The sequence below is a fragment of the Drosophila gunungcola genome, unplaced genomic scaffold, assembly GCF_025200985.1.
Source record: "Drosophila gunungcola strain Sukarami unplaced genomic scaffold, Dgunungcola_SK_2 000074F, whole genome shotgun sequence".
Lineage (NCBI taxonomy): Eukaryota > Metazoa > Arthropoda > Insecta > Diptera > Drosophilidae > Drosophila > Drosophila gunungcola.
This window is the reverse complement of record NW_026453237.1, coordinates 22,357-44,835: the sequence shown is the minus strand read 5'-3', so window position 1 is coordinate 44,835 and position 22,479 is coordinate 22,357. Positions and strand designations below refer to the sequence as shown.

General features: G+C 36.1%; 3 protein-coding genes across 6 annotated transcripts; 1 reads left to right on the top strand and 2 right to left on the bottom strand.

Moving 5' to 3' along the window:
- Nucleotides 1-5,074: 5,074 nt before the first annotated feature.
- On the bottom strand, nucleotides 5,075-9,476 carry LOC128264583 (bifunctional phosphoribosylaminoimidazole carboxylase/phosphoribosylaminoimidazole succinocarboxamide synthetase). Its single transcript, XM_053000140.1, has 5 exons — nucleotides 9,017-9,476; nucleotides 8,023-8,226; nucleotides 7,285-7,429; nucleotides 6,245-6,357; nucleotides 5,075-6,177 (listed from the first exon to the last, which is right to left on the bottom strand). The coding sequence occupies exons 1-5, from the start codon at nucleotides 9,045-9,047 to the stop codon at nucleotides 5,375-5,377; spliced, it is 1,296 nt and encodes a 431-aa protein (XP_052856100.1). The 5' UTR covers nucleotides 9,048-9,476; the 3' UTR covers nucleotides 5,075-5,374.
- Nucleotides 9,477-9,622: 146 nt separating this feature from the next.
- Nucleotides 9,623-12,092, bottom strand: LOC128264582 (uncharacterized). Of its 2 annotated transcripts, none has more exons than XM_053000137.1 (2): nucleotides 11,960-12,092; nucleotides 9,623-11,852 (listed from the first exon to the last, which is right to left on the bottom strand). In XM_053000137.1, the coding sequence occupies exon 2, from the start codon at nucleotides 11,774-11,776 to the stop codon at nucleotides 9,842-9,844; it is 1,935 nt and encodes a 644-aa protein (XP_052856097.1). In that variant the 5' UTR covers nucleotides 11,777-11,852; nucleotides 11,960-12,092; the 3' UTR covers nucleotides 9,623-9,841. The 2 variants fall into 2 exon arrangements, with proteins under 2 accessions (XP_052856097.1, XP_052856099.1); XM_053000139.1 differs by having other exon boundaries at nucleotides 9,623-11,849; nucleotides 11,960-12,087.
- Nucleotides 12,093-13,902: 1,810 nt separating this feature from the next.
- Nucleotides 13,903-22,079, top strand: LOC128264590 (1-acyl-sn-glycerol-3-phosphate acyltransferase alpha). 3 transcript variants are annotated; one of them, XM_053000153.1, is made up of 5 exons: nucleotides 13,903-14,126; nucleotides 15,387-15,523; nucleotides 15,592-15,812; nucleotides 19,246-19,379; nucleotides 19,702-22,079. In XM_053000153.1, the coding sequence occupies exons 3-5, from the start codon at nucleotides 15,631-15,633 to the stop codon at nucleotides 20,391-20,393; spliced, it is 1,008 nt and encodes a 335-aa protein (XP_052856113.1). In that variant the 5' UTR covers nucleotides 13,903-14,126; nucleotides 15,387-15,523; nucleotides 15,592-15,630; the 3' UTR covers nucleotides 20,394-22,079. The 3 variants fall into 3 exon arrangements, with proteins under 3 accessions (XP_052856113.1, XP_052856112.1, XP_052856111.1); XM_053000152.1 differs by having other exon boundaries at nucleotides 15,578-15,812; XM_053000151.1 differs by having other exon boundaries at nucleotides 13,904-14,126; nucleotides 15,387-15,812.
- The last annotated feature ends 400 nt before the right edge of the window (nucleotides 22,080-22,479 follow it).

Below are 22,479 nucleotides of genomic sequence, written 5' to 3'. Positions count from 1 at the left end.
AGCTTACATATCTATGTAATCTCCATGACCTCCTGTGGGATTTGTTTTCTCAGAACGGGGTAGAAGATTCAAAACAACGTGAGCGACCCCATAAAGGTTTGGATATGTTTGTTTTGAGTGCTCAAAAAATATCTTTACCTTGCTTAAATTAAGTACTTTTATGAACTAAATATACATATACACACAAAAAGTGTAAATATTCATATTAAGATTGTGTATCGCTATAGTCTAAATAGATTTGTGGAATTGGAACCAACCTTAGAGTGGGATTCTCTTCTTATTTGTTATTTTAAAGATACATTGCTAATAAGATTTGGGGTACTGGGGTTTGGATATTGGCAAATATGCAATAAATGGTACATATGTTTGTACATCTGTACATAAAAGTATCATAAATGAGTCTACTAAACCTATACTATAGAAAACTTGCATTGCACACAGTGTGACTTACAAATCATCCAAATAAATTATGTTGCAATCGGTGCCAGGTTCCGTAGATAAGGTGGAAACGTGATTTCCCCAACCGCAATGAATGCGATCATTCGCCCCTGTGTCATAACCCCGCCTCCCCATTCCCCTGTTTCCAATTTATAGATCCCGCATAACCCGCCGTAATGCCCCCGAATCCCCTACTTAAACACATGTCTGTTCGTTTCGAGAGTTGTTGTTAATTTTTGTTGATGTGTTTTTATTTAGATTTTGTATTATCGCGCTCGGTTTTTATTTTGGCTTATCACTTGTCCTACCTCCCGGTTTATTCCTCTCCCATTTTTTTTGCTTTAACCAACAATTAAAGTTGATGTGATCTTTGTTCGCCGCTCGGCCAATTCACAGTTAAGCCATATCAACAAAGATGGGTGCCGCGAGAAAGGGAGAGAAAGAGCGAGAGAGGAGGAGGAAAAAAAAAATAATGGGCGTTACGGGGGGATGTAGAAAGAGGAGGGAGAGCAATAAACCTAACCTGAATCTACAACAACTGGCTCTTCTGGTGGGTGACATTGCAAGAGATAAGCGGAAAGCGCGAGAAGAAACAACAAAAAGAAAGAAAGAAGCAAATGAAAAAAAATGAGGGAGAGGGAGTGTAAGGGAGACAGAGAAGCCGTATAAGCGAAAAGTAGCGCAACTTGCGGTGACAACAACAGCAATACAAACAACAACGACAACTAGAACAACAATCGACATTGTTACAACAACAATAAGGTACAGTGGGTACCAGTAATATTGTACACAATTTGATCAAGATACAAATGTATGTATGTATGACTATTTATAAACGTCTTTAAATTGAATTTTTTTGTTTCGAATTTATCAATGAGGAAATATTTAGTAAACGAACAATGATCCGTATTCATCAAGACCTTCGCTTACTAACTCGATTTTCTATTAAAATTTGAAAATGATTAAGTTTTATTTATTTTAAATAAAAACTTTATATTTGCAAGGGAAGTGCACTTTACCCGGGGCCAACAGTCCCATCCGATTGCCGGTTTTGCGCGCGTAACCGATGCTGCCCATCCATCCCCACCTCCTTTCGGCCCTCTCTTTATGGCAACCGCTTTACGATCTTGTATTACGTGTTGGCGTTTTGCATGTTGTTGTCCCTCTGTTGTTTTTCTTTATTTTTCTTCGGCTTTATTTGTGCACGGATCGGTTTGCTTCTTGGGCCGACTGAATAATCAAGTCACAGTTCCAGTTTCACCGACCAGTACCCCTTTCCCGAAACCCCCTTTCATATCCACACCTCCGGTCAGTGGCTCGGCACCCAGCAACAACCAGTTATATATAGACATATCCACATAAACATACATACATACATACATACATACATACATACATACATACATACATACATACATACATATGTACATACATACATAAATATAAGAATGTATAAGAGGGGAACCGGTTTCCTTTTACTGTCTTGCATATTTTTAGCAACAAGTTGAAAAAGTTGCCTCGCCAAATGGTTACAGTAAAGCCATTTAAAGGCAAACTCACACAGCTTTTGTATGCAGAGAGTTGCAGAAAAGAGTAAATTTAAAAGACAATAATAAATATTGTGGCGCAAAAAAAAAAAATAGGAAATAACCAATCGGAAATATGAGGTATGTATGTTTCCTCCTCCTGTGTAAATATGCAATTTAAATCAAAAGATAAGATTTTAGAATTCGAAATCTGAAATCTTCAACTGTGAAAAAACCAAAATATGGCTAAAAATTATTATTTATAGTTAAAATAAATTCGACTTTGAGTTTAGAATCCGAAATCTTAAATTTTAAAGGGTGCTTTTATTTATTGAAACTATTGACAAACGCATGTTTCTTAAATTTAAATTATAGAATTAATACTGTATTGCTGGAGGAATGAAGGAGACGGCAGCGGGTTGGCGGAGTGAGCGAGAGGCAGACAGTAAATGATAATGAAAACGTGTAGAAAGATCGACTGCGATCGGCATTCGCTTGTAACAAAACAGTTTTTATGTGCAAAAAAAAAAGTTTAAAAAAAAAGACTAAGAAAAAAAACCGAATCGGCAAACAGAAAACAAGAAAACAATAAAGAAACCCCTTGCGGCTTTTGTGGAGGAGAGGGGGAGATGGGGGAATGGCGGGAAGGTGGAGAGGAAGACAGCTACAACAGCAATAAAGGCAACAACATCCACCGCAAACATAGCGCTGCGTCATTGACGTCGACGTCGCTAAACAATTGCCGGCCATTGTTGTCGTTGTATTCTGCAGTTGTAGTTGTACTTGCGACCCCAGCGGCCCGACGTCGCCGCCAATATTGTTGTTTCACTCACTTTAACCCCAAAAGAAAAAGGGCATGCACGAATTGTGGCTAAAGATGGGGGCAGGCTTAAGAAAAAAAAATTAACTCGAAAAATTTAATAAATGAGGTATTTTTGGTTCCCCAAAAATTATTAAGTGTTTTTTTTTGTATTTAAGGTGTAACATACATACATACATACATATCTAGAAGGAGTAATCAATTTGGAAACACAATCAATATAAGCCGCATGACTTATTAAATACAGATGTTAAATGTGGTAGTTTAAAATCAATTGTTAAAACAAAAATTGTTGAAAACTAAAGTACTAGTTAGGGTATTACCAAAGAGAGTCGCTCGGTGATGTTTTGTTTGGCTCCTATTTGGTTTTTTATTTTTTTTTTATTTTTCATAATATTTTGTTACATTGCTGTGCCATTCATATTTCTTTTTGTTTATTGTTGTTTCGAACAACAGCAGACACTTGTGAGCATTTAGGGAGGGGGAAATGGGGGAGGAGACCAGAGCGCCAGAGGGAGATGCAAACACAATGGCCACACTTTGACCCTGACTTTTAATGTGTACATTCGCCGTCTCGCTTCCCCCCACCACCCGTTTTTCCATCTTATGCTAAATTATTGTTATTATTATGAATTGTGCTCCATGCATTTGTTTCGTTGCTTGTGTTTGTGCTTGTGTTTGTATTTTTGTGGTGGTGTCTGCTAAACACTAAAGTATGATTAATTGACCCGAGTTTGGCCGGCGCACTTTAGCACATATTTCCCCGGTTCTAACCATCTCCATCTTTAATAGGATTTTCCTTGTATGGCTGGTTAATTTGTCTTGGCAACCGGAGATCCTTTGACCAGCGAAAGTTTCATATATCTACATATGTATGTATGTATGTATGTATATAGCTTGTGCCCATCTTGTTTTTACATACTTGTAATACTTGTAATTGACGTCACAAGCTTAGTAGTTCTTGGCAAGAATTCATTCCAAAACTAATAAAGGATTATAATCAGAATTATAACTCTTGGTAAAACAAAAAATGTATAAATTTGTAGTAACTTGGCCAAAACTAGACGCACAAATAAAAGAAAGTCTATTTTTATCCAGCTACCGACATAATCTAACGATCTCCAAAAAGTACAGATCTTTTTGGCAACCAAATAGGGATACGGTACAAAAAAAAAAATTTTTCTTATCAGATTTTGGTTGTAAATTTACCAAAATTAGACGCACAGCCTAAAGGAAGACTGTTTTGTGTATATGATGATCTGTTTTAATCATGCCCATAACTATTCAACAAGCATTATTATTTTGTCCATTTTCTTTTACTTTATATTTCGAAAATGGGCCAAAATTAAATAAGTCCAGGATTGAATGCCAATCGACCTGGAATTTGGCGACGAGTTCAACGAGATATTGCATTTCATTATTACATCATTATTTGTTTTGGTATGGCCAAAATACTGATAATTTTGGGCGAAAAATCTACGCTTTTTGGTGGAAAATTTGGATTATTTCTGAATAGCATCACCAACATAGCATTTTTTCATATTTATACCAAGAGATTTAGGTTGAATGAAGTTTTTTTTTTTGTTAATTTTGTATTGAAATTTAAATAAAAGGACTTGTTATTATATCACAAAATATTTCATATTGGATTAATTTGATATATTTTTAACCAATATCAATTTAATTTGCCATTTTATTGCTATCAACTGTATGTCAAACTTTTTACTTGTATAAGCTGCTCATTTAACATTTAATCTGTACACGTGGCGCAGGAAAAGCGCACTAATTGTGGTAAGCCAAAGGCCAAAGAGGACATTATTTGCTAATTGCAGGCGAGGACCACGGCTTAAGTAAGTGCGTCAACGGAATTGCAGCCAACAGCTTAGTCACCGACTCGAGCAAATATTAATACTCTAGTCAGCCCGAAAGTATGCCAATTAAAAACTTAAACTTAAGTTATATTCACACGATTGATTTTTAAAAAATATTATCTGTTAGCCCTTGAAAATACCTTCTCGAAGCAGTTTACTGAATAAACTTTTACCTTTTTTATTAAATGCATTTAGTAGTGGAAATACGAGATGTTAGAAATGTAATAATTTTTGAAGACTATAAATAATAAAGGAGGGGATGAAAACATGATTCGAAGTTCCAGTTTGAAACCAACTTGGAGTATAGCTGGATAAAACTAACTAGCTTTACGATTTCTCTATCTAGATATCCCAAGCGATCTTTACGCACAAACATTTATTTCTAGATGATTCCCTTAACCAACAAAATATTCATACAGTTTTAACATTTAAGGTTTTCGATTTATTATTAGGTATTTCGAGTTACCCAATTAAAAAACGGGGTACAACTAATTCATATCATGCTTTCTTAATACTAAAAAAAAATAAAAAAGATTTAAAAAAAAAAAAAAACAAAGAGAGGAGAAGGAACAACAAAGGAAGCGATCTGCGCATGATGTTAAAAGGATCCTTGGACGATTGCTAAATGTTGGTCCGCAAAGGATCTCTATATGGCTCCGGATGATATCCACTGGGATCTCCAGGTGACTACCAGTTGATCTCCATTCTCCATTAGAAAACTAAGCATTTCGCACTCCGCGCAATTCCTTATCGGCCTTCTTCAAAGTGACAAAATTGTTGAGCGCCTTGACACGCAATTTCGACCAGACCATAAAGTTGCCAAGTCCCAGGATAGTGGCCGCATGCAGAGCAGCTGCCTCCGGATAGAGGACAGTGGCACAGCCCAAGCCCGATGGCAGATTCAAGCTGGACCACACGTCCACCTGCATATTGTCCGATTTCACTGGCGGACAATTGATCACCGGATAGTTGGTGCTGCCGGAAACAACGGGTCCCAATCCATTCGAGCGTCCAGCCACGGCCACAAATATAAGATTGCTCATCACCGATTCGTATTCACGGACAATGCGCAGCGTCTCCTCCGGTCCCTTGTGGGCAGAACTCACCCGGAGTTCCACATTCAGACCCAAGGATCGGCAGCTTGTGGCTATCTTCTCGCTGTGCGAAGTGTCTGAGGCGCTGCCCATTAAAACCACCACCAAGTGATCCTTCTTAGGCACAATATCGGCCAGTTGTTCGGCCACCCAGATGAAGTTCCTCTTGACCGTTTCCAAATCGCTGGCAGTTACGGATGCCAGATTGCGATACACCTGCTTGTCCACCATCAAGCGCTTATCGCCGGCTGGCCACAGGCGCCACGAATCAGAGTCAATAATATCGGCCAGCACAATATTGCCATCATCGCATATACCAAACTCCACTTTCATGTCAATAAGTGCGCAGTTCCTTGTCTGCCACGCCCTCTCAAGAATCTCAAAGACGAGCAGAGTGGTTCTACGCATTATGTCAACCTCATCTTGACCTGTTTTGTGTTAAGAATTCTGGTGGTTAGTTGATATTTCAAGTATGGATTGAATGAAAAGACTCACCGATTAACAAGCCATTAAGATCGAATTTGGCCGATACGATCTGCTCCTCGCTCCACTGCGGATCGTGGTTTGCATCATCCTTAAAGAATGTCTCCTGCTTGGGCGGCGAGAATCTAAAAAATAAAATTTTAATTTTATTTATGGGCTTTATTTCAGTAACACAAAAATACTTATAAATAAATCAATTGCCTCAAAGGGAGATAACTACAAATAAAAAAGTAAATGCAAAGGGATTGTCTTTATCTATTTAAGGTTGTTTTTTTTTTTTTTAATATTTATGATATTTGTCATCATAAAATCATAAAAAAAGAAAGGGTAATTTTAAACCAAGTAAAATATTATTATTATTATATACAAAATTTAAATAATGAATTAAACAAGTATGCGCCAATAATCAAGGTTACATATTTTCAACATAAGCCAAGATTATTTTTAATTTTCATAAACATTGTGAAAAAAGGGGTGGAAAAGAATATAAAGTCAAAGTTAATGTACATAAATATATAGACGATCTCTGATATTATGCAGCATTATTTAAGCTTGACTATTTAACACGACAAGTTGAATGTATTGCAAGGAAAAAGACTAGAAAATATTATAATTTAGTTCAAGTTTCGATAAAAGCAAATCGAAGTCAGTTTCATCCCACAAACACTTAATGTGACAATCTCATAAAGTCGGAGCTGTTGGCAATGGTGGTATGAATAAAGCCATAAAAAGGCCTAGTGCCTTGAAATGACATCGAGTGACAAAGGTTTGATCGGAGATCGGCGTTGTTTTGACGAAAGTCCGGCTTGAGTTACAGATTTCACATTTCGTTTTTGATGACTCTAGCAGTGTTTTGTTGCGAGGGGTTTTGGGGGGAGAATATCTCTATCTGGGCTTATCAGCGAATGTTGACCCTGCCGCAGTGCATCGGATTGCAGTTAAATTTGTTTACCGCAAGTGTGTTCAGATAAGAGAGATCGAATCGGCTCGTTTCGGATCGATTTGGATGATAACCCCAGTTAGAGACGTACACCAACTGTTGCCATACCAACCTGTATCCCTCGGGCACTCCGACATTTCGCTTAAGGAACGATCCGGTGGCCAGGCGTCGCGTAACCCACTCGATTGGTATCATCTGGCACTTGCGGGCGATGAAGGCCTTGGCGCCGCACTGTTTCACATAGGCGGTGCGAATTCCTGTTAAAATAAAAGGCAGAATACATTATTATACACTCACGTATATTGTTTTTAAACTTCTTAGACTGTTTAATGCCTCTAAAATGGTAAGCTAATCGGATGCAGACATATACAATCTCCTAAAGGCAGTACAACAAATGTAATTGCCTGACAAATCAGGCTTGCCTTAACAATTTTTTTAATTCAATTTAAAGTTAATGTTTTTAGAAAACATAAATGCTGTGAATAAATTCATTGCCATAAAAGTATAAATATTTACTAAGGTAGTAGCAACACATTGAAGTTAAAAACCAAAAGTGAAACAAATAAATTTGCCTTAATTTCAATATATAGATTTTAAGAAAGTCGACTTTTGGAAATCATAATTGTCAAAAATTTTGTCATTTATTATTCCCCTATTAAAGGATTCGGGTTTACTACTGCATTTTATGGAGATATATTTATTTATTTAAATATAAAAATATTTTAAATAGTAGTTTTAGAACTAAATAATGAACTAAAAATTGAATTTTCCTATTTTAATGTGAACTTTGAATAGGTAAACTATATAGTCATAAACTATGTATATATGTATTGTATGTAAGTATACTCACCGGCCTCGTTGAGTAATCGGAAAACCTGGCCGTTGGTGGTGTTGGAGATCTCCGCCTTGCCCGCCAGATCGTGGGCCTTGACGCCATCACCCGCAGTGATGCGATCCTTGCTGAAGAGCAGACATAGGCCTGGATGCTCGGGAAGGTCGTACACCTGCTTGGTTTTGCCCTCGATGAGGACCTTTCCCAGCTTGTATCCATCAACTGTGCGAATTTTTCAATATATTAATTTTAGGGCACAACTAATGTTTTAAAATGAGATTTAAGTAAAAACTGTAATCATTTCAATATTACTATATTTTAATGTGTTGTTTGTTTTTTTTTGGTTTGTACTTTCCGACCTTTCTATTTCCTAGCAATATTTTGGTAGAACAAAATTATCATCTTAAGATTAACAGGCCAATAGTATTTTTGTTTACAAAAAAACAGATCGTTATCAACATCATTATAGAAAACATACATTTTGTATTTTTCATTACGAGTTGATTATTATTTTTTTGGTTTTAAGACCTAAATTACTAAGATACAAAAAAAATTATTTTTTGTAAAATAACAAATTAAGAATTCACTAACTTTTTGTGATTTATTTAATTTATTAATATATTCTTTGAATTATTAATAATTTCATACATGCACATATATCTTTAATTAATATCAATAAATTAATAAAAAAATATATATATATATGTACACAGAAGTCCTTATATAACCTTAACGTCAACTTTTTTTATTATCAAATTGATATAATTTTGTGATTTCTTAAGTTTGAGCACGAACTTGTCATTGAAAATATTAGTTATTAAAATTTAAACGTTTTTAAACTTGGAAAATTAGAGAATATTACGGAGTAATATGTAATACATAGTTCTATTAAGGACTTCTGTTATATTTTTGTTCATTATTTTGGGAATTCACTGGAATAAGGTAAACTTGATATGCTGCTATGTTTGCGTTTGTGTTTATTTGAGGAAATTCAAGATCTGGATAAACTTACTGGATGTGGTTGTTGTGGCTGCGGTGGACATCTCGAAATTAAAATCAATTGGCGTCTGCTGCTTCACGTGTTGCGCGCTTTGCCTTGTTCTCGGTATTCGCTTGTGCTTTTTGCTTTGCTTTGCTTCACCTCTCTCTTCTCACTCCCTTTTTACTTGGTTTTTTTTTTTTTCTGTATTTTCCTCTCGGCAAACTCCGGCGTTCGTCTGATTGGAAGAATCGCTTCAAAGCAACTGAACGTCAACAGAATCGCCGGCGCGACTTTATGGCTTGATTTTATTATCGCCGAACCCCCACCAATACACACAGAGATCGTATAAGCATTAGTCTATGTGTGTGTGTGTGCGTGTGTGTGTTTGTTAGTGTGCGTGTATGCATGTGGGCTTAGAAACGAGTATAATGCTGATCGGTAATACCCTGCAATCTACAAGTTGCTAGCTAATTAAATTAATTTTGGTAATGTGTAAAGCTTTGTTTTTTTTTATTTACCACGCAACTCTGGTGGCTAATGACCCACCCTTTTCTCTTTTGGCTAGCATTACCTCGTTTTGGTTACCCTCTGCCTTTCTTGGTTACCTTTTTGCTCCTAATGATGAACCCTTTTCACTTCTATTTTACTTCACTTTTATTGTGTCGATTGGCAAACGCAGTCGTAAAGGGTAATTTCAAATCGAGTATATTGCTGATAGGTAAGTAACGCTTGGGGAGTTTACAAATTTACAAATTTTGATAGGCAAATAATGCCTGCGAAGTTAATGAATTTATACAAACAAATTTTGGCTATCATTATACCCTTTTGTGTTGAACAAAATTATCCTTTACGACCTCAGTCCTTAACCATTTGACCATTAAGTGTGGGAAATTTGATAACGGGCAGAATGCGCCGCCGCTGCTGCTGCTGCTGCTGCTGCTGTTGATTACCCTCGTCCATCAGACGCTGGATGAGATTGGCAATATCCTCGCGTTTCTTGGTGACCGTGAGCAGGTCGAACCAGTTGCTCAGCTCCTTGATGGGCAGTCGGTAGTCTCTGATCGGCTTGGTAAAGAATTGCTCCACATATTGCAGCAGATAGAGGCCGCAATCGGTGAGATTCTCCTGCTGAGGCACCTCGACACGATGCCCGGGCATGTTATCCTTGTTGAAGATGTGCGCCTGCGCATTCGGCTTCTTTGCCTGGTACTCACAGGTGAGATAATCACGCAGTATGGCTATCACACGATTACGTGAAGTGCCCGCCAACGAATCAAAGATGAGGATCACAGGTTGCTTCACCGGTTTGTCATCCGTCAAATCCTCATCCTTACCTTTACCTCCACCGCCACCGCCACCATCACCATGACCATCATATGGCACCGAGCCCCTAAGACTGGGAAAGCATATAATTGCCAGAATCCAATGGGCCTGATGGTTGAAGGGTATTATTATGAAATCCTTGTCAAAAATGTCCACAGTTCGTGTCCATTTTTGCACCCTTTCGTGACGCTTTTGGGCGGCCGTCTGTTTCATGTTCATCGGACGCGTCAAAGTCGTCAAACGCTTGTGGAAAAATGTGCTGAATATATGTGTCCGGTCGCGTTGAGCCTCTGGTATCACCGTATTCTTTAGCCAAAGCAGATAAAAGTCTATGATAATGTCATTTAAATAATTGCCGCTGCTGAGGCACACATAATCCTTCATGGTGATGCACAGGCCGCCGGTGCCCTTGGGCGGATAGATTAGCAAAGTCAGATCCTCGTCGGCGGACAGCTGACGCGGCTTCTTATCCTGCGACGTCTCTTCCATCAGTTTCAGTCTCTCCGCATCGGCGGCATTCCTCTCCGTTTGCCTCTCGTCGATGTTGGTCTCCTCATCCTCGTCGCTGCTTAGGAGCACCACACCATCCTCATCCTCATCATTGTCATCGTCATCATCGTCATCGTCAAAGTACCGGCTTGGCAGATACCTGCGATCCCTGCGCAAACGCCTTTGCTCTGCCATTTCTGATATTGAAATTGGGGCTCTACTCGAACTACAACTGACAGCAGACAGGAATTGAACAGCTTGCGTTGCAGGCTTTGACTTGGAGTCGCTGCTGTGGCTTAATTTCTTTGGGGGTGTTGAGCTCTTCGGGTTTTTTGGAGAAGCTTCTGGTCTACCACCAGTGGTAGAGTTGTTCTCCTCAAGTTGAAGTCGCTTGCCGGCTGTACCAACTCCTGGCACCTGCGACTGATTACTCGCTGCTTGACAATGGGCATCCATTCGATCAGTTGGCGGTTCCTCGGGTTTCTCCACCCTGCTGGTGGCAGCTTGCTGCTCTCTGCTAATCTCGTCCGCATGGGCAGCCATCTCGGCAGCGGTGGCTGTCATGGTGAAGCCAACGGAGACCACCACATGGATATTACCAGATGGATTCTCCAGGCAATCGATGGTGGTGTTCTCATCGAACTCATAGCCCACCTGCTGTAGGATATCCTGAACCGTGAAGGATACACTGGGCAGCGTCATGGTGATGATCTTTTGCGGACCATTCTCCTTGAGGACCAGCATCTTGGCCACCCCCTTATTCTGATTGTTCTGGCCAATGCGATTGATTTGCAATTGGCGCGACATGACCATATAATCGTTCAGGGAAATCCGACGAACCGCTGGATTTCGGGTGAAACGAGAGTCAGCATATTGTTGTTGTGGTTGCTGAGGACGTTGTGCCACCTCCTCCCCTGCATGCTCCTGATCCTCCGCCGCCGAAATTGCCCGCCTGCGTTTCATGATTCGTGCGCACATATATCAAGTATTGTTTATTTTAATTACCACACATAGACATCATAGATAACTCCAAAGTTTCTCAAATCCCGAACTGCTGTTATTTTTTTGTTTTCGGAAAAAGTTTAACAGGTTGTTAGTATGCAGGTTGTTTCTTCGCAATTGGCAAAAAGCCATTTTCTTCTAAATTTCCGCAACATTTACCTCGAGCAGACGGATACGATTTTCCAGACTCCTGGACGATTAAAGATTTGGCTTTTCCTGTTTAAAGATTTTGTAAACGGCGTCGAATATTCAAGTGTTGCAAAAGTTCGGCGATTAGTGGTGTATCCTAAACATCTGTGCGATGCCCTATCGATATCGTATCTTTCTAGGTATCGATATCTTTTTTTTTTTTTTTTTGCTAATTTCGTGACTTCTGATTTTTTAGCGTATTTTAAAAAGAACACTTTTCAAAATCAAATATCGATAGTAATGAAATCAAAAACAGTTAACATATTTTCAAGACAAAATAAAATTAAATTGCTATTTACTTATCGATGAAATGTATAAAACATAGAAAAAAGTATTTAATCTTTGAGAAATGTAAAATGACAAAAGCTACAATAAGTAAATATATATATAATCCAAAACTAAGAAATATTTCATTTACATTTTATACTCTTTAATCATAATTTATTGTATAATTGGTTTTGTTATAGTTTTGCGTCCATAATCCATCATGACCCCACACGGATCGTTCAGTGATAACAAAATCAAATGTAAACAAAAATATTTTTGTTTTGTTTTGTTCAAGACTGTCTTTATAAAAATAAAAACGGTTCCCCGTTGCCTGACACACGTTTTCCGCAGGTTAAAGGGCGATTTCGCATTTGCATCGGTTGCCAAGTGCAAAAAATCGCATCTAAATCATAACTTGCGGGCTGTCAGAAAACCTGCCAAGTGTATTCCAGAAGAAATTTAATTTTGTGTTGTAGGTTTCAGGAAGAGGAAGTGGAGTGAGACAAAGCATGGCCTTGTTTATAGATTTTTAAATTTATACATAACTATTTTTTAAAGTAAATAGAACTCGTTTATTGAAATAATATAAATAAAAAAATTAAAGGTCTAACTTATTACAAGTTTCGATTTAAATTTTTTTTTTAAATCACGTTTTTTAATTTCTATATTAATTTTTTTGTCCCTTACATTCTGAAACACGTATAAAATTTTAAAAATTTATTGACTTTACTGGTTTAATGTATTAAACTTAATAAAACGATTATTTTTTATCTGGATAATTAATACTTTTTTTATGTTATTTAAACTTAATTATTTTACTTTGCTCCAAATCAGTATAGTCACAATCTTTTTTACAATTTGTAAATTATTAAGCATATGTACGAACCAATATAGTTATGTATTATTATGGACAAGCACCTGTGCACCGATAACAGTCAAGTGTCTGTAAGTGTTTCGAATTTAAAACAAAAACTCAAGAAACATGATTTATTATTAAGCATATTAAAATGAATCAAACTTTGCATAACAATTTTTTATTAAGTTACAATATTGTTTCTTTTGAAATTATGTTGATTTTGATTTTCTAGATAAGACTTACTATTAGAAAATACAAATTGTTTTAACAATAAAATTTTAAATGTTTCTAAGTTGGAATGTATAGTTTTGGGCATCCTTATTTTCATAGTTTTTAAAGTGATTTCTATCATACGATAGTTATCGAAAACGAAGGCTGTGCGCGGTGGTTATCGTCCTCATACCAAGTGACGTCACAAGCTCAACGAACCTGCGTCGCCGCTCTGTTTGGAATCGAAGTCGCCGCGTTTCATCGGCAGCGCAGCTCAGCGTTGTTTTTGCCCAGTGGCGTATGCATTGGTATTTTGGGGGATGCACCCTTCAAGAATTTTATAAGACTACAATTTTGGTATTTATAAATTTTTTCTGACTAGATATAAACTTGATATTAAAACAAAATGTTTGTAAAACAATAACAATGATTTTGAATAGGGTCTTATTTCCAGCACCCAGTTACCCATTTACAACGACATTAATGTCACAAAATAAAATTTAAAACCCCCGTCGAGTTTCGGGGTACGCCACTGTTTCTGCCGCACGCTTTTCGCCGTCGCCCTGGTTTTTTTGTTTTGTATTTTCGAATTTCGCCTCATTTGCTCAGAAAGTCGCGCGAACGCCGGTAACGGATATTCTCGCAAAAACGCAACGTTTTTCGCGTCTCCGTTGACGTCGGCGTTGTGTCGTCGCCGCAACAACACCAACAGCAACAAAAAATTAAAACGAAGTCCCTTTTATTAAAATCTAAAAAAAAAAAAAAAAAACGAAAACCAGCCAACTAAAACACCAACAAAAAAAAGTGAGAATTTAGTTTTTGTGTCTTATTGTTGTGCTAGTAAATTTCTCACTGCAGCAACTGTATTATGTTTAATTTAATTGTAAAGCTGTCGCAAAAATATATTTATTTATGTTTAATTCGGGTGCGCGTGTGTGTGTGGAATATGTGTGTTCCCAGTGGATTTCTTTGTTTTTTTTTATTTTTTTTTACTATTATCCTTGGCGTGTCTGCTGTTCTCTCTCTCTTTCGCCCGCTCTCTGTTTGCAACCCCCTATAACCATTTATTTCTTATTTTGTTTTGTGCCAGATGTGTTTAGAAAAAAAAATTAACCCTAGACGGACCTAAATTACCAAACAACGATATATGTATTTTTATTTTAAACTTAAAAATTTATTGATAAAAAATAATTTGTAAATGCCCATGTATTTCAAGTATTAAGAAAAAGAGAAAACTGAATAAAACTAATAGGATGTTCAATAGGCAAACAGACAGTTAGCCGTAAATTTTATAATTTTTTAAGCACTGATATCGAAACCTAATAACTGATTAATTGATATCCATAAAGCGCATATAAAAAGCACATAGAAAAAAGCTAAATTTCTTTTCCTTGCTTTTTCCGTTTGTTTTGTTTCGTTCTTCACCGCTGGGCGCAAATCTAATTGATTTTTTTCTCTCTCTTGTGGGCTGCTGTGTACATGTGTACATGTGCATATGTGTGTGTGTGTGTGTGTGTAATGTTGTGGTTTGTTGCACTCTCAGAATTGTCATGTTAAAAGTTGAATATAAAAAAGAAAAAAAATTATTAATAAAAGTCATGAAGGAATGGGAAATATAGCGTGCAACACACTGCAATCGCAAGATCTCCCTTTTCACTTCATTAAGTTAACCATAACAAAAGAGCGGTGCTTGTAAGACTTTGAAAATAAACCCTTTTACTAGCATTTGTATTCTTTCCAATTAGTTAAACTTTGCGATTTTAACTCAAGCTAACCGTACTTAATCATATAGTTAAATTATCATACATAAATATATTTATAACTACTTATAATAGTAAATTAAAAATGTCTTTATCATGATGTCTTATTTAAGTACAATGAACTGTAAAATAGGTACATATGTATGTATATAGGTACATACATATATCGTAAAGCAAGATAATTATACCCCAAGTACACCTTTTTTTAATCTATAAAAACATAAAAAAAATTATGGCCAATATAAATGTTTAAAGTTATTGTACTTTAATATAATTTCATGCTATTTTTTCTCCCTTTTTGCAGCACAACGACAGGAACCACATACCGACACACAACTCTCACCTAAAAGACTGCAATCTGCCTTAACCCGAGGAGCCAGAGAACTTGGAAAATATAAAGATATACAGGGAAGGACAACGAGCGGAGAGAGAGTGAAAGGGGTAGGAAAGTCTGCAGAGTGATACCAGCACGATCCGGATCTAAATCGAAAACAGTAATTCAATCGTAGAACACAATCAAAGATTAGCGTATCGCAATCGGGATCACAATGAGTTCGTTTTTGGAGCTGCTGGGACTTTTCCTGCTGCTGATGCTGCCTTTTCTCTACGAGACCAATCACATATTCCGATACTATTTTAAATTCATGATGTACTACGGCATCGTGTCCTTCAACTCGATCGTTCTCATCCCGGCCTTTCTAACGCGACCCTGTGATGTCCGCAATCTACTGTGAGTAGGCCAAAATATATATTAAATCATTATAATAACTTGCTAGATTTGAGTTTCAGTAGTCAGAATGGCAAAAAAAAGTATTAGATCATCAAGACAGAACTATGCACATTTGGAATGAACTGTTGTAAAGCCATCATTTATAGTTATTTTATCATTTTTTCTTTATCGTGAATAAACAATAAGAAACAATAGAGATTACCCCATATTTATACCAATAACGATGGTGCATATGCAACTAAAAAAACAAGAAACGAATCCTATAAGAAATTCTTTATATGTTCTCTATATAAATTCTAACATTTTGATTTCGCGCAAAAAGATAAGTCAATGCATATCAATAAAGATCTTAAGTGACTAGCTATCAATCAACACATAGCCCAAAACGATCACAAATTGGGTTCAATATACGCAAAGCATTCTAAATTGATCGATTGACAGTAAAATATATAAATTGGGAATGAAGCTTTTTACAAACGCTATGCTAAAATATTTTTTGAATTACTGTTATAAATAAGGGTTTGTTAACTCTTAAACTATAATTTGTGAGTTATGAAATGATCATTTATAACTTATTTTTTTACAAGTAACTGATATATTGTTTTTCTAGATAAACACAATTTCATAATGATGTTTGCAAAGTAACTCTAAGTGTTTTTGAGTTAATTATCCGGCAATTAAGAAGATCTGTAAATGATCTTTTAAGGTTATACTTTTAACCTTAGCCCGTTTATGTATTGAAGTCATTCACCTTAAACCAACAATTTAATGAAAAAATTATATTTAAAGGTGTTACTTAACCCTTGCAGCCCCTTGAGTCATTTAAGTCATTTTTATGTTGTAAATTGTTTAACTAAAATTTTTTTTTAAATGGCATAAGCTTTGCCACAATTTGAACTCCCTTTGTTGTAAGCCCCATGCAAAAGAGCAATATAAAATCTAAATGCCTGTTTACCAAGCCGTCCATTCCTTATGCAAATGAAGCCACTTAATTAAACAATTTTCTTAATCGCAATCTGGCATTACGCCCCCACCTGACCTGTTAAATTACATTAGACTGCGGCCAATCAAATTGCTGGTAAATAATGCATTGCTTTGGTCTGACAGTCAAATGAGTAATTGCAGTGTCACCAACTAAGTTGTTTCCAAAATAAATGACTTATCACTGCGCCAAATGTATTTGGGCTTAAGAACCGAAGATGGTTGATATTTCGATTCACCTGTTTACAAGGATGACTCCCTTGAGGTCCCAAGGCGACTGCGTCACCGACACATACAACTTTAATTGGCTATCAATATTAACAAGGCCCCAACTGCGAAGGAGTGACTGCAGGTGCCAGCAATCCACTTCTGGCCAACTGTCCGCCAAGGTTTCAGATTGTCCAAAAAGCTATGCACGTGTCAGCAATTTTTACACTGTCTACTGCACTATCAAAAAATATGAATTAAAAAAAGGTTTTATTAAAAAAAATAAAACAAATATGTATATATACATTTTATCTAAATAGCCACTGTTAAAAGGGTAATACAAAATTCATAAATTTGATTACATTTTGTTAACTCTCTTAAAAGTTCAAAAATATTCTATGATATACTTCAAATAAGTTTTACATAATATCCAAAAAACATCGATCTCCAAGCTTTTTTTTTTTTTTAATTCTGTTAAGACAGCCAACATTTTTTTTATTACGATTTATGTAATTGTTATTTTTAGAAGAAAAAAAAAACGTTATCCCCATAGAAAGCTATAACAAAATTGCAAAGATATAATTTTATTGTTTGATACAATAATGTTTATGACTCTTTTTTTTTTTTTTTTTTTTTGTTACCAATTGGAAATTGAGTTTGTGTCGAATATATTTATGTAATTGTGTTATTTTTAGAAGAAAAAAAACTTTATCCCCAGAACAAGTCATAACAAAATTGCAAAGATATAATTTTATTGTTTGATACAATAATGTTTATGACTTTTTTTTATTATTATTTTTATTTTTTTTACCAATTCCGACATTGGAAATTGAGTTTGTGACGAATATATTTATGGTCCACTTACGGACAATTGTGGCCCTCTATTGCTAGCCACTCAAACTGAATTTCCACTGAGATAAGATTATTCGGGAATAATAAAAAAAAATCACTTAATATAGATTTCTTGAAGACTATCAAGTTAGCACTCATTGAAAATAATAATATTAAACATACATTCGAATTGATTTCTTGTAAGGCTAAAGGAAATACATAGAAATAATTTAATAAGATATTATATTTGAAAAATAAATAAATTTTATAACTCTAAACTTAAAAAGCTTTTGGGTGAAAATTTGCGTTACAAGTTATAGCAAATTTAGCGCACCACTTTTGTTGTTCTAAAAGGGTAATAAGTATCGTGAAGTCGTTACGTTGATTATTGTTCCCAGTGATTGCTGTTTGTGTTGTGTTTTTAACTGGGGCTCTTGGCTGGGTGTCAGGCCAAGGACGAAGTTTTGTAGGGGAATCGAATGGAATGGTTGGGAGCTTGAGTTTCCAAGTGAAATGGCGGTTGTTGCACGCTAATGGAAAAACCAGAGAAAACCGATTTTTGTCCCATATGTGGTTATTTTTCGTTTTTTTTTTGGTTTTTTTTTTTTTTTTTTTTTTTTTTTGTATGTGGTTAGTGCACTTGCTAGAATTTCTAGCCACCTCAACGATTTGCGCCGACTCAAATAACCCTTTGCATTTAGACAACCATGAAAATTTAATACAGGGATTATTAAAAATCTTGTGGCCGCACTTTCAGCACTTATCTGAATCAATTATGCCGCTCTAACTATTTAATGCAGTTTATCGATCCGTTGTTGGAACTGAGAAGTTAACCAGAATTTTCAGTAAACCCGTCATACCATTTGTGGGGTATCATTTGTGAAATGGTATGGGTGACACCTTCCTTTGGACGGTGGAAAAATCAGAGCTACGCTTCGATGGTGATTAAATAATATTGGATTTACAATCGACTTTGTTTTGGGTTCAATTCATTACGGCTAGTCATCGGTATAGGAAATGTTTTGTGAACTTTTGTCGGGGATGATGTACTTAACAAAAATTCACCCCCAAAATGATATTACACTTCAAACTGAAATAGAATAGAATTTTGGTTTAATTTAAAAGAGATTTATCATGGCAACTTTGTTGACAGATTTTTAGAAGGTCGTAAAGTGGGTTTACTGAAATGACAGGTCAGATGTTCTCGGTATTAAATATTTCATGGCATATGGATAATGTTACCAGAACATCCTTTATAATATTTATTACTTATATTATTTAAACAGTCGAAATGCCATAACTAATATTTGCCAAACAAAAAATTTCAGTTAGATTCGGATACAGAATTTTGTATTCCATAATGTAATTTTCATAAAGTTTTAATGTATTTTTTTTTGGTATATTTTCTTTGCAGGTGGGCGAGCACCTGGTGCCACCGCGTTTCGACATTAATCGGACTGCGCTGGGAGCTGCGTGGCAAGGAGCATTTGGCCAAGGACCAGGCCTGCATAATTGTGGCCAACCACCAGAGTTCGCTGGATGTACTGGGTAAGAATTGGGGCTTTACACAAGTGAAATCTTTGAAAAATCTTTGAAAAATATTACGAAATTAAGTACAAATTTTGCATTTCAAATCTGAGCAGATTAAACTGATCTTTAGTTATATTCCAAGAATTAAGAATACCTAGATTACAAGCAGATTTAACTTAAAGTCAGTAAAATTAAGCCAGAATGCTTAATGCAAAAGTAATGCAAGTTTTGTTAGTTTCTATTCTTTTTATTAGATTTCACTTGTTGGAATTTCTTTTAATTTATTTCAAATGCTCGCAACTTATTATAACTTTGCAATATTCTTTCATCATATTTGCAGGCATGTTCGACATCTGGCATGTGATGAACAAGTGCACGGTGGTGGCCAAACGGGAACTGTTCTACGCCTGGCCCTTCGGCTTGGCCGCCTGGCTGGCCGGTCTGATCTTCATCGATCGAGTGCGCGGCGAGAAGGCTCGCGAAACGCTGAACGATGTGAACCGGCGGATCAAGAAACAACGCATCAAACTGTGGGTTTTTCCGGAGGGAACGCGTCGCAACACGGGCGAACTGCATCCGTTCAAGAAGGGCGCCTTCCACATGGCCATCGATCAGCAGATACCCATCTTGCCGGTGGTCTTCTCCTCCTACTGTACATTCCTCAACGACAAGAAGAAGATCCTGAATGCGGGTCGAATTGTGATTACCACCCTGCCACCGGTAAGCACCGATGGTCTCACAAAGGACGACATCGATGTGCTGATGGACCGGGTCCGCTCCCAGATGAGTGAAACCTTTAAGCAAACGTCCGCGGAGGCGCTGCAGCGGTACAAGCCGGTGATGAAGGGAGGCATTACTGTTTCGGTAGCCTCCTCCGCCTCCGCCTCCGTCTCCGTCTCCACAACCACCTCATCTGCTCCGGATGACGCGGTGGCCGTCGCTGCTGCCGTGGCCAGCAGTAATTCCGGTTACGGTCAGCCGACGGCTTACGGAGCCGGTGCCGCCAAGGCCAGTTTGCTCAAGACACTGTAGGCGACGTAGTAATTTAAACCACACACTCATATCCCAAAAAACAAAAAAAAAAAGAAACAAAAAAAAAAGGGGAACAAACCTTATTGGGCGCCATTAAGTTAACAAGTCAGTGGCAGTGGCACAGCCTTGTAATATATGCAACCGCTGCACCGTATACAACCCGTTTTATAGGCCTATTTGGGATTTCAATATAAAATCTATAGTTTTGGCAATTTTCTTGCACCTACAGTATTTTATGTTGTTTTAGCTAATGAAGTTAAAATGTAGTCAATTTTTTTTTCTTAAGTTATATATTTTAACGTCTTATGTTTATTTTTTAAATTGTAAATTAATACCTATATTATTACCAATCAGTAAATTATTTTTTTTACTTTACGTGTGGTGTTATAATTGTTGATCAATATGTGTACAATTTTCATTTAAAATTTAAATGATTCAGATAGAAAAAGCTTATTTAATCTGGAAAAGTAAAACTTGATTAATAGGGCCCCACTGAAAGTAGGCTTTGAATATGATAAAACATAGCTTTCTAGACCTTATTTTTTTTTTGTTTTTATAACAAGGTTTTCCAGTAGTTTCTATGACCACTTAACTTCAACTGACGGTAAGATATTTAAAGCCCAAATAGGCCTATTAGTAAAACGTTCTTTACATTTCAGTAATTTAACACACTCTTTTGAGCTTTATTCAGCTTGCTTTATCGAAACACTTTGCAATTTAACATTAATAACTCATTTCTGCCTGTAACTGAGCATCATTTTGTAGATTTCAGCACATGCATAACAGTTTGTTTTTCATCAATGTAATTAAGGAAAGTGTATTTTAACAGCTAACGTCATATCTTTGGCTTGGACCAAGAAGCAACTGACACCAAACAGTTTGACTAACAACAGGCAACAAAATGAGTATTACGAACCGCAACAACCAAATTGCGACCCTCGACTGTCAAACTTTAACGTCTTCTTAGGCAACACATACCAAAAACACTGAACAAAAAAAAAAAAAAAAACCAAAAACTATAAAACTAACTAACCTACACTTTGCAACAGGACTCGAAGTGATTTGATTATACCAAATGATATAATATTTGAATTGGTCTCTACAAAATATAGCTGTATAATTCTATTAGATTTCGATCTGTCCTTCCTGTTGCCGCGTGTAATTGTTAGATAATTAAACCAAATACCTAAATATACATTATAAAAAAATTATTATATTATCTAAACTTAAATTGTGGATGACAAACATTGCAAAATGACATTACATATGGAGGCCGAAATATGGTTGATTTTACAATCACACCAAACCAACTGGCATGCAGTTTACCGCGTTATTTTAGAACCATACGTATTTTATTTAATAGACATTCCCTAACTAGGTTAGGGCATTCATTTAATGCAAATCCTTTCCGCTTGGAATTAAATCAAGTTCGGATTCGATTTATTTACTTTGTATCTTGCAACACCTCATGGCATCTAGGGTATTTAAGGGATCTTAAAACTAACACCTATTTATGTATTGTATTCAACCATATTGTGAATTGTATACCATCTGTTTGGTAAAGTGTTAACTTAACTTTGTAAATACGATGCGGTTTAATTTAAAGACAAATCAAAAGCGATAAGTGGACGAAAACGAAGGAAACTACTAAATACAAGTATAATAAATATTTTTTTTTCAAATATACGATTATGAATTGTTTGTTTGTTTGTTTGGGCGGTCTGGTTTGTTTAGTTGGCCTCAATCGAAAAGTTGAGATTTCCCCATGGAATATGCCATTCATATCTTTAAGTGGTTTTCTCAGATTGTCAAGAAATGTTACCTCTAAAAGTAAAATTTATAATAATAATAATAGCGAAAATGGTATTTTCGAAACAACATATTTTTAAATATACTTATCGTCTCTTAATAAATTTGCAACAGTCAAATTTAATAACACAGTAATATTAATTGATGTCTAGTACTATTATTTGTTATCGAAATATTGTTTTGTAATATATATATATTTTTTATGGAAGTAAATCTATCATATGAGAATTTAGGTGACCCTTTTCGGACGACATACACATGAACTTGAAAAGTTCAG

Coding starts and splice junctions, on each gene's coding strand:
- LOC128264583 (XM_053000140.1), bottom strand. CDS start 9,047: ATGTCCACCGCAGCCACAACAACCACATCCA. Junction 8,227..9,016: donor AGCCACAACAACCACATCCA/GTAAGTTTATCC, acceptor AAATTCGCACAG/TTGATGGATACAAGCTGGGA. Junction 6,358..7,284: donor GGAGTGCCCGAGGGATACAG/GTTGGTATGGCA, acceptor TTTATTTTTTAG/ATTCTCGCCGCCCAAGCAGG.
- LOC128264582 (XM_053000137.1), bottom strand. CDS start 11,776: ATGTGCGCACGAATCATGAAACGCAGGCGGGCAATTTCGGCGGCGGAG.
- LOC128264590 (XM_053000153.1), top strand. CDS start 15,631: ATGAGTTCGTTTTTGGAGCTGCTGGGACTTTTCCTGCTGCTGATGCTG. Junction 15,813..19,245: donor TGTGATGTCCGCAATCTACT/GTGAGTAGGCCA, acceptor TTTTCTTTGCAG/GTGGGCGAGCACCTGGTGCC. Junction 19,380..19,701: donor GAGTTCGCTGGATGTACTGG/GTAAGAATTGGG, acceptor TCATATTTGCAG/GCATGTTCGACATCTGGCAT.